Below are 18,474 nucleotides of genomic sequence, written 5' to 3'. Positions count from 1 at the left end.
GAGCTGCAGCAGACCTGTAAATCTGAAAACTCGCCCAGTTTCCCAAGAGTTTGGAGTGAAGAGTGACTGTTCCTCATTTCTCACACTGAAGACGGAAGAGGAGACGAGGAAGATCTCAGTTAATGTGAGGAAGAGCGCAGAACCACACTAGAACAGAGACTTCACAGCAGAACAGCTGATAAAACAAACATTTACTGCCATTGAAGCATCAGAGCCGCTATGGTGAGAGAGTTAGCAGCCAGACAACACGGGACCCCCGAATACCAGGGGGGCTTTCACACACTGTCCACAGCACTATATTTTAAACATAACTCTGAATCATCCCAAACTAATTAATTAAAGTGCCTGGAAGTCCCCCAGCTGTCCTGGCCTCCACACCTCCATGAAGTGCGCAGTGTTTTCTAGGTAAATCTAGAGACTCACATTCAGAACGAAACATTAAACTCAGTGCTCCGTATCCAGCTGAGTGTGTGTAGTTGAGGTTCTGCTGTTTCCTGAATGAAAGCAGGTAGAGAACCTTCTGATCTCCACGTGGTTTGTATCAGCATTTAACGAGCAGAACAAAGAAATATAACACATTAATTAGTGCTACATTTGCAGGTGTGGTCACAGGAAGGGAAGCTGTGGGTGTTTTAAGTGTGAAACACAGCTGCACTTTATGAACGCTGCTGTGTGGGCGGAGCTCCTGTTCACAATCAGTCCACTATGGCTGTTACTACAGTAGCTCCTCTGTAATAACTATGGAATAGAGGTTTATAAAGACTGTTCTGTAATCATCCAAAACATCTCTAGTTTGATGAACGTTATTTCAAAGTGTGAACATCAGTCTGTCTCTCTGTTTATCTCTCTTTCCCTCTCTCTCTCTCTGTTTTCTATTTCTCTAATTCTTTCTTCCCCATTTCTTCTTTTCTGTTTCTCTATTTCCCCATTTCCTTTTGTCTTTTCTCTTTCTCTTATGTGTATATATATATATATATATATATATATATATATATATATATATATATATATATATAAATTCTTAAAAAAGATGGTTCTTCAAGGGTTCTTTAGTAAAGACAATGTTCCTATATAGAATGATGAACACTTAAGAATGATTGAGTGGTTCTCTGCATGGTGAAATGTTTCTTCAGATTGATGAAAAATTTGTTGGCTCTATGTAGCACCAGAAAGGGTTCTTCTTTTGTTACAATGTCAATCTTTTGAGTTCTATGTAGAACCACTGTCTTTAATAAGAACCCTTGAAGAACCATCTTTTATAAGAATGTGTATGTATCTATTTGTTGCTGTTGTCGAAGCAAAATCTCGTATTTCCAAAATGGTAACTTTACAGGAGAAGGAAAAAACCTCCTTTACTTTTAATGCAAGTCAATGGAACCAGAGGTTTTTCCAATTAATTTTGGCCCATTCATCACGAAATTTACACACTATGTAAAGGATAACGGGTATTTTTTTTTTAATTTTGTCAAAAACTGAAAAATGACAAATGTGGAAATACAAGGTTTTGTTGCAACAGCAGTGATATGTGTGTGTGTGTGTGTGTGTGTGTGTGTGTGTGTGTGTGTGTATTCTCGCTATATTCCCATAATTTTCTTTTCTTTATTTCTATATCTTTCTATTTACTTTCCAAAACATTTATCAATATCTATCAAGCTTCTCCTCAAAACATGCTGAATGCCACACCAACCTCACACTAAATCAGCTCACAACCAAAGATCTAACATTTGGTACGTCAGTCAGGAGCAGGTCAGTCACAAACACTGACACTTTGAACTGCAGTGTTTGTATTTGCATTAATGAGAACTGAATCACTTTTGCTGCTTTTGTTCTCTCGTTTAGGTAAGTGACTCAAATCTGTCATTAATGTGAACCGGCGTCCTGAAATGACCCACATGAGCACATCCTGCTCACTAACGTCACGTGAATGAATCACGTGCGTCATCAGCACAAACTAACGAGCAGAACGAGCTTCGCTGTGAAGATCATTAACTCTGATCAGCTCTCAGCTTCATTATTAGAGCGAGACGAAGGAGAAAAAGGTGAGATGTGTTGCTTTTCCACCATTTACAGGCTTTAACTTCTGTTCGGCGTTGCTGCCATGGTAACGCTGAATGATGGCGCACGAATAGTGTCACATTAAGGTCGCATGGCCACGAATCGGATATGTATCGATCTAGGACCACATATGAAAGTGGCTCAGGTCGGATTTGAAAAGATCAGACTTGCGTGTCCACACAGCCCTGAAAACATCAGATCTGAGACACACTAGGGCAAAAAATCGTATTTGTGCCACTTCAGCCTGGTAATGTGAACGTAGCCTAAGGCAAAACTCCCTCCTGACTGCAGTGGATCAGGATCCTCTCCAGTTTCCTGTAAATACTGAATCACTCTACGTTACTCATGTGTTTCTGAAAAGCAGGCTGGTCCTTTTTATTCACAGTGCCAGTCAAAACCTGGTGATTGCATGATTCCGTCTGGGTTTTGATGTCTTCACTGTTATTCTGAAAACAATAAAAATAACTAAAGTCTTTCCAAACATTTGACTGGGACACACAATTTCTTACTAATCAAACATTCTGAAAAAAGGTAGTCGACTAGCCTTCGTTACCATGTTAAAAATCATAGGCCTTCCAGACGTTTGTGAGAAGTATTTTGTTAGAAGTTTCCTAAGAGCGTCAGATGGTTTGAGGTGAGATGTGACTGCAGAAGAGTTTCAGAGGTTTTCAGTCTCAGAGACAGAAGCGCACAGACTGTCTGATGTGAACTACACACTAAAATCAACTCAGAATATCACCTCTCACTGAGAGTTTACACTGGATCCGGACATCCGCACTTCCCTGCACAGGTTTTATCACCTTGACGGGAACAAACAACTGTTTATCAAACTAAAAGCTAATAGCAATTATACAACAATTAGTTCCGGCCACGCAAGCTGATTGGTTGAGAAGCGTCTCTAACTGAGCTGTTATTTCACCATAACATCACGTTTTTACACACTGTATCACTCTGCTGAGGCGCCGTTGCTAAGCAACGACTTTGACAGCTGTAGGAGACGCTCAGGCCATTTGAACATTTTTACTTCTTACTTTGCCACAAACAGAAAATGGACACTTTTAAGATCACATTTGACCGACAGCCGATTTGATCAGACTCTGAAGATGAGACGACACTAAATTCCCAAACTGTCATCACCACTGAGCAGCTTTTCAGTCGGCAGCTGTGACAGAAGAACAGCTAAACAACCTGGAATCAGCCAGAAATGAACCCAACACCATTCGCCAAACTAAATGGGCTGTAAGATGCTTTACAGACTGGCTGGAACAAAACAACATTAATGTTGATCTGGCAAAAACTGACAAAACTGAGCTGAACTTGATATTGCGGCAGTTTTATGGCTCAGTCTGATTTGGTCAGACTCTGAAGATCAGACTACACGTTTGCCGAATGGTATTGGGTTCATTTCTGGCTGATTCCAGGTTGTTTACTGTGGTTTTGTGTCACAGCTGTGTTTTGTGTGGTTATGTGGTTTTCTGTCACAGCTGCCGACTGAAAAGCTGCTCAGTGGTGATGACAGTTTGGGAATTTAGTGTAAGGAGCTGGAGAACGAACTGCCGGCTGTGCAGCGAGTGGGCGGAGCTCGTTACTCTGACGTAGCAACAAGCTGCTTGTTAAGGAACTATAATTTGGTGAAGGAACTGCGAACATTAAAACATATTAAACGCCGCGTTCACGGCCCAGTTTATTAATTTATTACTTTATTTATTTAACTGTTGTATAAAAGCAATAGAACACTCGAGGAGTGTGTTATCGCCAATAACATCACGGCTGTGATGATCTACGGCGAACAAATCACAGCCGTTATGTTATTTTGCGATAACACGCTCCCTCTCGTTCTATTCCTTCAACACCAGTAAGCCTTTTAGAACGACACACAGACCTAGAAAACATCCATGCTATGCAGTTTCAGGAGGTTCCTGAATTTTGTTTACAGGTAGCAAGTAACTAATTAGTCTGGCCTACATTTCAGTGCAGTTTTACAGTTCCCAGTGAAATGGGTTTTATAATGTGTAGTATTTCCACACTAATTAAGTACTTTGTTCTTTGCGTTTAGAAGAAAATCTAATTTTTGTTCTCGTTCTCTGATGTCTTCTTCTGTTTTTACCCCTGCTGTTTTTCAGGCACTGACCTCGACTAGATGACTGCAGCCCACAGCGCCCACTAGTGGATTTATTAGTCCAGTGGTTTTCAATCTGTGGGTCGTGGCCCCCCAGTGGGCTGCAGGGGTACTGCTAGGGGGCCGTTGGACATCAGTTTTATGTCTGATCAACATTTATATAAACATGTAGCCATATGTCATTTTAAATACGACAAATATTGTGATAATGACTTGCAAGAATAAAATACATTTATACCGAGCTTGCTGATATAATCCTGAGGCTGGGCCATCTACAGGTCACTGTATTTCAGACTGAAAAGCAAAAATAAACCGAAACGAAGAAAATACAGCAGTGAGTAGCATGCGCTGGGTTCCACGTGTACGGGGACTGAAAACAAGCCACCTCCACTCTGTGCTCTACACTCAAAAGCCTCATCAGATGAAGCTTCGAATCCAAACAATTCATGCTGTCACTAAACACAGCAAACATCTAAACTGAGCCAGAACTCCGTCTGCAGCTTTCCGCTCATCCACCACCTGATAGCTGCCAAACAAGATCAGCTATCTCAATAGATGAGACAAACAAATTTATCAGATCGGTACAATCTTCTTGCAGGCCACGGGAGTCCTTGTGGCCGTTTGAGTGGGCAGTGGGTTGTAAAGGGTTTGGGAACCCCTGTATTAGTTGACCACATCATGCAACCCCTAATAATGTGCCATATAAGGTGGACGCTGTGGACGCTCGGTAGTGGTAGTGTGTGTCAGAGAAGGCTGGACTGAAGCCATAAACGTAAAGCTGAAACGCTCCTCTCGCCACCCACCAAATCTCAGATTTCAGTCTCTTCCCTTGGAATAATAATTTATTTGGGAATATCCTGTTCATCCAGATTCAGAATGCGACAGAGTGTGTAGAGTGAAATCACTTCACAGGGAAAACAAAAGCAAGAAAATGCTCAGGACATTTTCATAAAGCACAAAAATACAGTTAGCCTTTTCTTTAACACTGTGGGTTAAGTGCTGAGTTGTGGAGCCGCTGGTTTCACTCAGGTCCTTTAGTCCTATGGAATGCACACACACACACGCACACACACACACACACACACACACACATACACACACACATCACGCAATCCATACAGGGACGATACAGTCATGTTGTTTACACAATCCTAGAGATGACATCAGTTTTTGTGACATCACTTCCTGGCTGACGACCAAAGAAGCCATAGATGATGTCAGCGTCAGGAGGCGGGGCCTGTTTTTTTGCGCAAAGGCACACACACACACACATTGGTGCATCACTGTTGTTCATGGTGTGATGTCACTGTTGGTGATGCTAATGATAATAGCTTGCTGGTAAGCTAAGGAAGTGACATCAGGAACGACAAATTCTCTCTCTCACCCACGCTAGCACACCTGTGATTGACATTAAAAGACTCGCAGACTGCGAAGGTGCTCCAATAGTGTGTAAATTTGGAATAATAATAATAATAATATCAATAATATTAATAATAATGATAATCGGCCTCTTGGTTTCACAGCTTTGCGTTTGATCGACAATCTTCATTTTGCCTCCGAAAACACCGAAAGTACAAAAAAACTCAGTCCGACTCCGACCCTCTGACGGACGCTCCAAGCTCCAGCTGGACTGAAGCACCCCAGTGACCAAAGAGGATATCAAAGCACCAGGGAAGTTTGACCTGTGACATCATCAAGCACTGACTTCACTCCAGAAATGCATGCGAAGAGCAAACAAGCTCTTTCCAATGTTTGCGGCCCCAAGAAGCTTTAGATGACAGAGCTGCACGTTAGCTTTCAGAAATGTTGGTAAAGTTCGACGCTGTTCTGTTTTATCCGTTTGCCGAGAACCGACGCTGCTCGTCCTCCAAATGCGGGCAGCCACAATTCACTTCAGTAGGCCTTTGTTTTTTTCTTTTAAGGAATCGTATTCATTCTCTTTTAGCTTTTGTTGATTGTTTCGTTTGGGTGTTGGGTGATGATGAATCAACAAAAATGAGGGGAAAAACAAATACAAACCCATGCAGCACATGCAGCAAAAATAATGTAAAGGAAATCTACAAATCAGAAAAGAAAATCTACAAATGAATGAAAACAAACCCAGACTAGTATAAATAAAGCAGTGCTGTTACAGTGTTTGTCTATATAAGAAGCACACAATTAGCAAAAAACCAAAGTTATTAAAAAAGGAAATGTGGTATGTGATTTACAAAATCAAACAAACAAAAAATCAAAGCAAAACAAAAAAAACTGTAATATGAAAAACAGATCTGGTTGTTGTTTGTTGCTCCACTAGAGACACAAATTAGGCTTTTGTTTTGGGGGTGAAAATGGCGGGACAGGATGCCCCTCCCTCATTTTTTCCTTGATTAGTCACCCCGTCAGACGAAAGAGGAGAATCCAGCGATGGGGGGGCGAGGGCCGGGGGCCAGGCTGCTGGGGGGCCGGTAAAGCGCCCCCTGCTGGCCGGGCGAGTTAGCGCTCTGCTGGGACGGAGTAGGAGTCCGGCTGCCTTTGGGCCTGAAGAGGCTGGCCTGGCTCTGGGCCTGCGGCTGGGCCTGGGGCTGGGGCTGGGGCTGGGGCTGTGGCTGCAGTTGGGGAGGCTGGGGGGGCAGCGGAGGCAGCGGCGGGGGGACAGTGGAGTGCTCGGCCTCTCCGGACTCAGACTCGGTGTAGCTGTAGGCCTGAGCCCGAGAAATGCCCTTTTGCTGCCGGCGCCAAGAGTTGTAGTAGGTGGGATCACTGATGTAGTGATTGACGAAGGAGTGCGTCTTCTGACGATTCGGATCGACTTCGTATTCACTATCGCTGCCCTGAGACAGAGACAGGCAGAGAGAGAAGGACAGAGGGAGAGAGAGAAGAATAAGAGTTAGCCTTGCAGTCTGTTTTCACCTGCATAAAAAGACGGACTAGAAACAGTAATGAACAAAAAAACTATCTTGAGGTAAGAAGTTGCCATAAGCGTGTGGTTATTGTATTCATAGTCGCTATTATGCTAGTCTCGCAAGCCGGACTTCTGCCTATCTTCAGAGTCTGGTGGGTTTCGCTTGTGGTCAAAAACCGCTTACTTTGACAGGAAGGGGCCTTTTGACTAGCATGCAAAACGACCAATCACAGACTGCTGTTTTAGTGTGATGTGTAGGGGGCAGGCAATTGTCAAAACAGTGCTACAACAAAAACACACCCATGGGAAACAAAATGATATACCTGTCTGAAATACATAGGAGAGTGTTTTGTTTACTAACTTCAAATGAATAACTTTTAAAGATGGGATGCTTTTTGTCAATCTAATGACTATATCTTGCTTTTTGTCTATCCAATCAGAGTGTGAGTGAAGTGTGCATAGCCGATCAGAGAGTAAATGAAGTGTGAATAGCCAATCAGAGCATAACTGAAATGTGGATAGCCAATTAGGACATGACTAAAGTGTGGACAGCCAATCAGAGAGTAACTGAAGTGTGGATAGCAAAACGGAGTGTGAGTGAAGTGTGGATAGGCAATCAGGGCATGACTATAGTGTGGATAGCCAATCAGAGTGTGACTGAAGTGTGGATAGCCAATCAGAGCGTAACTAAAATGTGGATAGCCAATCAGAGCACAACTGAAATGTAGATAGCCAATCAGGGCCTGACTAAAGTGTGGATAGCCAGTTAGGGTGTGACTAAAGTGTGGATGGCCAATCAAAGAGTAACTGAAGTGTGGATGGCTAATCAGGGCATAACTGAAATGTGGATAGCCAATCAGGGCCTGACTAAAGTGTGGATAGCCAATCAGAGTGCAGCTGATGTGTAGATAGCAAAACAGAGTATGAGTGAAGCGTGGATAGGCAATCAGGGCGTGACTATAGTGTGGATAGCCAATCAGGGCGTGACTAAACTGTGGATAGCCAATCAGGGCATGACTAAAGTGTGGATGGCCAATCAGAGAGTAAGTGAAGTGTGGATAGCCAATCAGAGAGTAACTGAAGTGTGGATAGCCAATCAGGGCATGACTGAAGTGTGGATATCCATTCCAATATGTCAGGGGCAGTAAGGGCAAAATGACGATGAAGGGACCTGAAGGAAGGAGCGGGCAGGGCAACACCCTGTCAATCAACACAGAAACAGGTAGCTGCAGTTGCTCACCCAATGAGGCGGAGGAACAGGGGGGCCCCCAGGCTTATAGGAGAACACAAGCGCCTCCTAGGGGTGAACAGAGACACTGCGTTTACAGAAGCACTGGGTGGATACACTGTCCTGCTTGAGCTTCTTCCAAAGTTAGCAAAAGCAGAATATGTATCAAAAAATGATTTCATATAAATGCCTTGATTCATCCCAACACCAGAAGAACATCTGTGATTGGTCAAGATGCTCAAAGCACACAGTTAAACATTCAGGGACTAATCTGAGGCTAATCTACATATTGAACACTTCTGCCATTGTAGTACTGCCAATAATGATTAAGACACATTTTGCAGTCCCACATCTGAGCGCATAATTTTACACATCCCCTTATTTTTCGCCTGACCACTGTGTTTCACAATTATGGATGAACTATCCGGTCAGCTCACGGAAGTATAGTTTTTAATTAAGTCAAAGAAAGTGAAGCTAAGTTATAGCTTTGTCTAATTAAAAGTCTCTGAGTCGTTTCTGGGACAGTGGCAGTTTGCGTCTGTCGGTACAGATGAGATCAATAAGCGCTACAAACATAAACAGCTCAGAGCTCCAGCAGACACAAGACTGTGGCTTCATAATGACTCAGCTGTTAGCGTTAAAATCTGAGTCTATTAAACACAACCAGATAATAAACTGGCAGTTAAACATCACTGTTTGCTCCTCACAGACTCACATTCACTTTTTTTATGTTATTTTCTCTTAATAACTGGTTTCTGCCCTCACTAGCAGGATGGACAGGTAGCAGAAAGCTAACCGGCTAACAGGCTGACACTACAATAACAAAAGACACACTTCAAGTTTGAGCCTCTAAATAAAGCATTACTTTAAAACAGAGACATATGAAGTAAAGAATGTTGCTTACATGCCTGTTATGAGCTAAAGATGTCTGTATTTAAACTAGAGCTGAGATTAATATACAATATAACGCTGAGCTAGCTCCGATAGCTTGATGCTAACACAGCTAGCTACCATAAGAGGAGCATTACTGAAGCACTGGTTTATAAAAACAGATTTCTACATTAGACACTGCTGTGTTATGGCTCTGCTTCATGGTTCTCTGCCTGTGGCTCTCAGTGTAAATACAATTAAACAGTTTAAATGAAATGACTTTATTAGCATGTGTAATTAGCAAACTACAAGCTACAAACTTTGGTGCACAGGTATTCCAGCATCCCAACGACAAAGATAATTTACATTTTTTTTTAATTCCCACATTTCTATCAAGTTAGGATGTTATAAGTATTAAATGTTTTATCTGTTTATGCTTTGCTGGACGTTCTGTCCAGCATTAAGGTCAAAGCATCATGGGGCGCAGGAATAAGGTGGACAAAAACACAGTGTGAACAGTGTAAACAGAGTAAACAGCCCTACCTAAAAGTGTATAAATATAAATATGGATTTTTTTCTACTTTATTCTAAAGGCCCGTGGCACAGTTCTATTTATTTTCATTTTTTATTATTCTTATAGTGCTGTTGCCTCACAGCAAGGAGGGCCTGGGTTCGATTCCCCGGCTGGGCGACCAGCGTCCTCTCTGTGTGGAGTCTGCATGTTCTCCCCGTGTCTGCGTGGTTTTCCTCCATGTACTCCAGTTTCCTCCCACAGTCAGGTCAATTGGACACACTAGACTGCCCCTAGGTGTGAATGTGTATGTCTGTCTGTCTGCCCTGCGATGGACTGGGGACCTGTCCAGGGTGTATCCTGCCTTCCACCCAATGACTGCTGGGATGGACTCCAGCTCCCCCCACGACCCAGAAGGATAAGCGGCTTAGAAGATGTGTGTGTGTGTGTATTATTATTAGCCCATTTCACCATGAGCTGCACTACAGTTCCCAGTATGCACCGCAACATAATTTGTGCTCCCACCCCCTCCCCAACAACAATCTACAGGACAGCACCACAAAAAAGGTGCCAGGTGTACAACTGTACACTGGGGACATAAAGAGGTTTTACAGTTATCTGCAGCTAATCTACTCTATTTTTTGTCTAAAACAGTTTTTATTTCAAATAATTTTTGAATCGTTCAAGTATTCAGTGCCTATTTCTTGCCATTGTAGTTTGGCATATTTTGAACAGACAACGGCCAGTTGGGGTCGTGGCAAAGTGTTAAAAATAAAATAAAAACACAGCTGGGCCACGGATTTGTTGAGATCTTTGAATACGGCCTTTTTAGTGGTTGAGTTTGACACCCCTGCTCTAAAGGGGCCTGTTTCAGGCTGCTGAGTGCAGTTAGCAGTGATGCAATCTTATGAAACAAATATGCTGAAAAAGCATCAAGCTCTCAGTACAATGGACGTGTGTGACCAGCAGCTCAAATCTTCCCCTCTCCTCCCTCATTCCTCCCTCATTCCTGAACTCCAGAGCTCATATGTTCCCTCCTGACTCATTTTGGCAGAACTGGCTCAGCTTCAAGGAAAGGTTCAACAAAAAATCAAATTCCTCCAGTTTACCCCAAATGTAGCTGATCTGCCAACATGTTTGGTGTCTGAAGTTTGATTCCTTAGTTTCAGCACTGGCTAAAGTAGCTAATAAACAATGTGAACCTATATCCCACCAAATAGCATGATGCTAACTGAGTGCTTAAATCATCAAACAGACCTGAGTATGTGGTTTCTGACACTGTATGACACACTGTGATCTATAAACATGGACTAATTTAGGCTTCACGTTGACTATTATTTTTAAATATGCAACATATTTTGCTCATGTATACAGAAAACTGACCAAACCACCATGTCTAGGATTTGGGGTAAAAGGAAAGACCCCATCTGTCTGTCCACACCCTGCATACACACACCAGACAGGAACTCTGGGATTTGGGAATTCAGGAATTCTGTTGTTGGATTTTGACACTGCGCTTGTCCCTGAATGCCTGTTGATGTTTTTGTTGTTTCTTTGCTGGATAAAAAGCTTCATTCCACACTGAACAAACACAACACGCTCACAGCTGCTCAGAGCAGTTTCTGGCCATGCTGTGAGGAACAAGCTCAGACTTTTACAGATCACCTAACGTAAGTTAACTTTCTCCAACTTTTAGCTCAATTTTACGATGTTTTGAACAGCATTTCAAAATCAGATTCAAATTTTCAGACTGGGAGTCTGACTGGATGATCTGGTGGTTTGAAGAGAAACAAGTCTTTATTATTCAGATCTATAGCAGCTCCCAACTTGCGCCATAATCAGCACAATTTAAGGAAGACTGCAGCTGCAAAGAAACATTGCACAAGCCTTTCTGACTGTGTCCAATCTGCTGCAGCTCCAGAGTGAAACCTTCTAATCTACTACATGTCCAGAGGCCCCACTGTCAAATGTTTCGCAAAGTCCAGTACTGTAAGACGAACAGTGATGTAACTGAGTGATACGGTCAATGAGAGATGAGGAGCAGCTTGTTAAACATTGGCAAATGCAGGAGCGCCTTTATAATGTTTATAAAAGTCCAAATCAGCTGCCAGCTCTTCAGGTCTCCCTGCAAGGTTTCAGAGATGTTTCCCAACCACACATTCATCCACAGATATGCTGCCTGTGTGTATAAAAGAAAAAACCAGTCCAGTCCAGTTCCAGCTCTGTCTGATCCGTGTGATCCGGCTGAGCTTTGGGAGTTTGACTGCTTTTCGTAACCGAAACTTCCAGTTGTGTGGGTAATTCCCTCCTTCTGCCTAATCGTCCGTGCAGTGGTCTTCAAACTGTGGGTCAGTGTGGGGTTGAGTGGGTTGTGATGGAGACCCTTCAATGCATGTTTTTTGTTTTTCCATGAGAGCAGTTCTAGATCAGAAGCACAGTATGTGTGAACATTTATGGAAGGTGCTCAAAGCTCTTTGAGTTAACTGTTCGCTGTTTGCCACAAGCTATAAGCCCCTAGAATTTAGGGCTGTCCTGAACACCATTTTTTGGGCTCTGGAGCAGAAATCAACGGTGAATATTCAAAGCTTCGCCCCATGGGGAGTGGGGAAATCTGTGTTGTCCAGAAAATCCACGTCTGACACCAGTGTTGAAAGCACAGCTGCAACTTCACCTCCTGTAAAATCCAATTCAGTCTCGCTGTTTTCCTTGCAGAGCGCTCATAGAGTGGCTTCGCTCCGTCTACCAGCCTGCTAGCCTCTCTTAACAGTGGGCTGGGGGGATAACAGCACAGTGCATGCACGGGTTAACCACGCTTCACGGAGGGGGTCTAACTCCAGGTACGAAGGGCAACATGCTGGCCCTAGTGAGGGTCCCATACAGGGGGTGCTGTCTGCAGCTGCGATGGGAATACATGCTGTGAGTGATGGTGTCTGGCGCCCGAGCTGAGATGGTTTTATACTTTAGACCCTCACAGAGCAGGTACTATTTGGGTGGTGGATCATTCTCAGCACTGCAGTAACACTGACGTGGTGGTGGTGTGTTAGTGTGTGTTGTGCTGGTACAAGTGGATCAGACACATCTATTATCCACCACCCAAATAGTACCTGCTCTGTGAGGGTCCATGGGGGTCCTGACCATGTGTATATAGTACAAGAATGTGCTGACAGACTGTACCGCCTTGCCACACTGTAAGCAGTTCAGTGTTTTAAAGAGAAGTAATGTTGGGCTGTTTTAGGTTCATTCATACAAGGACTTGTTGAAGAGCCTGAATGCGGGGGGAGTAGAGCAGAGGGCTGTGTTTTTAGCTGTTAGCGCTGGAGAGGCTGTGTTGCTTCTCGCTGCATCTGATGTTGTTTTCAGCAAATTAAAAACAAAACTGCGTTATGGACCCAAACCTCGAGTCGTCTAAGTTTTTCCAGAGAACCCCAAACGTTACAGTGATCAGCAGTTCGTTTTACTGATAGCCCACATTTAGCAAATAAAACCCAAAACAAACGTTTGAATTCCAAAATTAAAAACTGAACACCTACCCAATTAAAAACATCCGAACAGTCGAATATTTGAGTAATGCATCAGAAAGAATTCTGCCGAAAGTGGCAGTGATCGGAGTTCAGAGCTCGATAGCTAAACTAAACTAGCTGACAGCACAGACTCATAACATCCAGTGAGATATGAATGAAATGTGTTAATGTATTCATTAACATCAATATTATATTATATTATTATGCTTCTCTAAGACAATCTGACTGTGTAAGAGTAGACGTTTGCTTGTCTCATACTTTTGCTCTCCAAAATGGTAACTTTACAGGAGAAGGAAAAAACCTACTTTACTTTTAATGTAAGTCGAGACTTTTTTCCAAGTATTTTTGGGTCGTTTCTTTTAGTCCATTCTTCATGAAATGTACACATAATGTAAAGGGCAACAGGCACTTATGTCAAAAACCAAAAACGGCAAAAATGGACACACAAGGTTTTGTTCCGACAGCAGTGATTTACACTTTAAAAGAACAGCAAACTGAGTGAAAATAAAAGTTTGAGAACTCCTGGTCTTACCAAAATACCAGAAATGTAGTAAAAGACTGACCCCACGTTCGAAATGTTTTCAATTTTCAGAATAAATAACTAGCGTCCACTCATCTTAAGATCTAAACATCTACTCTGCTGTTTGAGACAGAATCGCTGGTGATTAGCCTAGTCTGCTCCGCTCTGAGGCCTCTTTACTCCGGTATGAACACTAACACACACATGCTGCTCTGCTTCGGCCTTTCTGTGCCACATTCACACATGCAGCACATATGCTTCAGCTCGAATTCCACACAAAGCAGCTGCAGATCCCTCAAAAACAAACGTCTCCATCCAGAAACCGCTCAATACACAAAGTCCTTTTGTTTCTGCTTCTATAATGTGCACTTAAATGCAAACAATATCAGACCCTCCTGACTGAATTTCTGTTTTCCATAATCTTACAGACATTTAGATCTGACGTCTCACTCTGAAATGCTTGATCTTTGTTTCTAAGACTGTATAAATTTGTGCATCTTCTTTAGAAAAGCATCTCAGGTGGAGGAGCTGCTTGAATGAAACGAGTAAGTAAGTGAGCAAATCTGCATCAAGGCAAAGAGGAGCTCCTGAGGAGGAGCACGTAAGCATAGCATACATGCTATGCTATGTAAATATGCAATAGATATACTTTATTCCTTCTCTCTCACAGTTTAATCTAAATTATCTATTTCTGCCTAATTTATGTCATTCTATCTATCTATCTGTCTGTCTGTCTGTCTGACTGACTGTCTGTCTGTCTGCCCCCTCTTCCATTCATTCCTGAACTTAGTGAGCTGCAGTTTGGTTCCTCTCCAACTCCAGAACTGACACTCAAGCTGCTCCAGATGCAGCTTCTCTGGCATTTGAGGAAAACCACCATCGAGACGCCGAACGCCTTTGAGGAACTCATCAAATTAGCGAGGTTCCTCAAAGGCATCGTCATGGTTTTTCCTCAAATGCCAGAGTAATCGGTCATGGTCACATGGACTCCCCGTATGTGGCTCTTCCTTTAAGAGGCTTCAGTGTGTTGACATTGAGGGTCTGACGGAGAAAACATTCCATTCTGCTGAGCTGACTGTGCTGGTTTTGAAAAATCATCATGGAACATCTGCTTTGATCAGCTACCACAGAGCGCAGGCTGGTTTTTGTGGAGACTCTATCAGAGGGAATATTTTAATGAGCTCACTGTGGGGCGTCCTTCGACAACACAGGCTGATTTTGGTGGGCTGTGATCATTAAGGGTCCTAAAATCTTCAGATTTTTCTCTCATACTTCAGACTGTGCTGAGTGTATTCTGACCCTATAAGGAAACATTTAGAGGATCTATTGTAGAACATCTGAAGAGGTTCCTCTGTAGAGGTTATTTAGAGTGTACTGTGTGTTTAGAGGTACTGCAGTGGTTGTTTAGAAGCTGTTTAGAGGTTCTGTAGAGGTGATTTAGATGTTCTGGAGAAGCTGTTGAGCTTCTGTAGAGACTGTTTAGCAGGTCTGTGAAGGTTGTAGGGGTTCTGTGGAGGTTGAATAGAGGTTCTGTAGAGGTTGTTGCAGTTCTGTAGAGATTATTTAGAGGTTCTGTAGAGGTTGCGGGGGTTCTGTAGAGATTGTTTAGAGGTTCTGTAGAGGTTGTTTAAAGGTTCTGTAGATGTTGTTTAGAGGTTCTGTTGAGGTTGTTCAGAGGTTCTATAGAGATTGTTTAGAGGTTCTGTGGAGGTTGTTTAAATGTTCTGTAGAGGTTGTTAAGAGGTTCTGTGGAGGTTGTTGGGGTTCTGTAGAGATTATTGAGAGGATCTGTAGAGATTGTGGAGGTTCTGTAGAGGTTATATAGAATGTTCTGTAGAAGTTGTTTAGAGGTTCTGTGGAGGTTTTGCGCGGTGCGTTAGAGGGTCTCTATAGAGAGGCAGTGTGTTGAATGAGGTCAGTGATGAGATGCTAATGAAAGACATTCCAGTCATTCCAACAATCTCAGAAACACAACAACACACACAATAACACACACAACACACACAATAACACACACAACACACACAATAACACACACAACACACACAATAACACTCCGGCTGCCACTGCAGCATGAAAATCCATTACTCATAATGACCAGAGCCCACAGACTGGAGCAGTGACCACAGCGGGGGCCGGGCGTGGAGGATGAGTGTGTGTTGTCTCCCTCTGAGTGTGTGTGGTGCACTATGTGTGTGTGTGTGTGTGTGTGTGTGTGGTGTAGAGTGTGAGTCCTTGTTTCACACCACTGCTGTGTTAATCTCAGCATAATTAGTTTTAATGTGAGACAGAGAGAGAGAATCCTGCCCCTCAGGATCTCTTCATCTCTCTCTCCCCCCCTTACTCTCCCTCTCTTCAGCCTTGATTTTACTTTTATAATTTTGGCAGTGAGGTAAATGGCATTGATTATATAGGTACTTGTACTTATGTAGGTCTCTCTCTCTCTCTCTCTCTCTAACTGAGCCTGGTTTCTCCAGGTTAGCTGAACTCTGCTGCTCTCTATGAAGGTTAAATGACTGATATAATCTGATTTAGCTGTAGCTGATACTCTGCACTGTATCCTGTGAGACTCTAACAGAGCGACTGTGTTCATTCACAGCGTTCATATGAGTTTTATTAGTCACGGAGAATCAGTTCTTCAGTTCTTCAAAATACGGTCAAAGAGTTCATCTGTCCTGATCGCACGATACCACTTTTCTATCAGTCAACGCTGATCTGATATATTTTTATTACAACTACCAAGTTGAGCTATCAAATATTAATTTAAGAAGAAGACCTTCTAAAAATGTGGAGCATTTCCACACAGCTAAGAGCAGCTCTATAACACTTTTCTAAAGGCTCAAAAAACGTGAGGTGCACTGCACGGCCTGTTTTATCTTATGTATCTCAACAAAAACAGTGTAACATTACTGCAGTGCTGAGAATGATCCACCACCCAAATAGTACCTGCTCTGTGAGGGTCCATGGGGGTCCTGACCACTGAAGAACAGGGTAAAAGGGGGCTAACAAAGTATCAGAGAAACAGATGGACTACAGTCTGTAACTGTAGAACTACAAAGTGCACCTATATAGTAAGTGGAGCTGATAAAATGGACAATGAGTGTAGAAACAAGGAGGTGGTCATAATGTTATGCCTGATTGGTGTATTAGCATTGTAGCCAATTCTTTTAAAGAAGTTTGGTCTCTATACCTCAGAAACAGCCAATCAGCCAAGATGTGTTCAGTGTCTGAAGTTTGTCTCATTAGTTTTAGCTCACGAGGCTAATGTAGCTTGTTTTAAATAATTATAGGCCAATTTTGAAGCTTCACTGTCTAGCAAAAAATGTTAGCGGTTGGAGGTTCTATAGATATTATTCAGACATTCTGTAGAGGTTATTTGGATTCTGTAGAGGTTGTTTAGAGGTACTGTGGAGGTTGTTTACAGGTTCTATAGAGGTTATTTAAAGGTTCTGTAGGGGTTGTTTAGAGGTTCTGTGGAGGTTCTTGGGGTTCTGTAGAGACCATTTAAAGGGTTCTGTAGAGATTGTGGAGGTTCTGTAGAGGTTATATAGAATGTTCTGTAGAGATTGTTTAGAGGTTCTACAGAGGTTGTTTAGAGGTTCTGTAGAGGTTATTTAGAGGTTCTACAGAGGTTGTTGGTGTTCTGTAGAGATTAGAGGTTCTGTAAAGATTGTGGAGGTTCTGTAGAGGTTATTTAGAGGTTCTGTAGATGTTGTGGAGGTTCTGTAGAGGTTATATAAAATGCTCTTTAGAGGTTGTTTAGAGGTTCTGTTGAGGTTGTTCAGAGGTTCTGTAGAGGTTATTTAAAGGTTCTGTAGAGGTTGTTAAGAGGTTCTGTGGAGGTTATGGGGGTTCTATAGAGATTATTTAGAGGTTCTGTAGAGATTGTGGAGGTTCTGTAGAGGTTATATAGAATGTTCTGTAGAAGTTGTTTAGAGGTTCTGTGGAGGTTTTGTGCTGTGTGTTAGAGGGTCTCTATAGAGAGGCAGTGTGTTGAATGAGGTCAGTGATGAGATGCTAATGAAAGACATTCCAGTCATTCCAACTATCTCAGAAACACAACAACACACACAATAACACACTCAACACACACAATAACACACACAACACACACACAACACACACAATAACACACACAATAACAGACAATAAAAAAGCAGAGTCTCTTATTAATACACATTTGTGCAGTGTTCTACTAAGAGAGCATGTTTTAGATCATTTTTAGTCGGGTTTAGCTCAGACCACAGTTCTGCTTCTGCAGTTACTCTCTTTGTAAATAATAGCGCTTGTGCTCAGCAGCGTGTTGCTCTTTTTATAGACCTTTCAAAGGCTTTTGATACGGCTGATCATGATTTGCTTATACAAAGGCTGCTTTCTGTTGGCTTTGATCAGCAGACACTCAGTTGGTTCCAGAATTATCTCATAAATAGATTTCAATGTGTTGTGAAATTTTGGAAATTGCTAATGGGGATCCACAGGGCTCTATCCGTGGGCCAGTGCTGTTTACATTATATATTAATGAAACTGGAAAATACACTGAAAACTGTAGAGCTCATGTTTATGCAGTTGATGCCGTCATGCATTCTTGGACCTCCTCTGTAACACCAGCCGTGGAACATTCACAGAAAGACTTTCATTTGTTGCAGAAATCTTTACTTATTCTTTACTTAGTGCTAAATGAAAGGAAGACAAAGTGTGTGTTGTTTTGTTGTGTAGGGCTCATGGAAGTGATAGTTTTAATAATATAACAAACACTTTTAATGGTA

General features: G+C 42.5%; 1 protein-coding gene across 1 annotated transcript in view; it reads right to left on the bottom strand.

Moving 5' to 3' along the window:
* Window positions 1-4,808: 4,808 nt before the first annotated feature.
* sdk2b (sidekick cell adhesion molecule 2b) overlaps window positions 4,809-18,474 on the bottom strand; it is a 476,580-nt gene continuing 462,914 nt past the window's right edge. Inside the window, exons 45-46 of the mRNA XM_036571933.1 lie at window positions 8,299-8,355; window positions 4,809-6,987 (exon numbers count right to left, since the gene is read on the bottom strand). Coding sequence (XP_036427826.1) covers window positions 6,556-6,987; window positions 8,299-8,355 — 489 coding nt within the window. The 3' untranslated portion in view covers window positions 4,809-6,555. The remainder of the gene's footprint in view (window positions 6,988-8,298; window positions 8,356-18,474) is intronic.

The sequence above is a fragment of the Colossoma macropomum genome, unplaced genomic scaffold (assembly GCF_904425465.1).
Source record: "Colossoma macropomum unplaced genomic scaffold, Colossoma_macropomum, whole genome shotgun sequence".
Lineage (NCBI taxonomy): Eukaryota > Metazoa > Chordata > Actinopteri > Characiformes > Serrasalmidae > Colossoma > Colossoma macropomum.
Note: the sequence above shows the minus strand (reverse complement) of the source record. Positions and strands in the feature narration are given on the sequence as shown.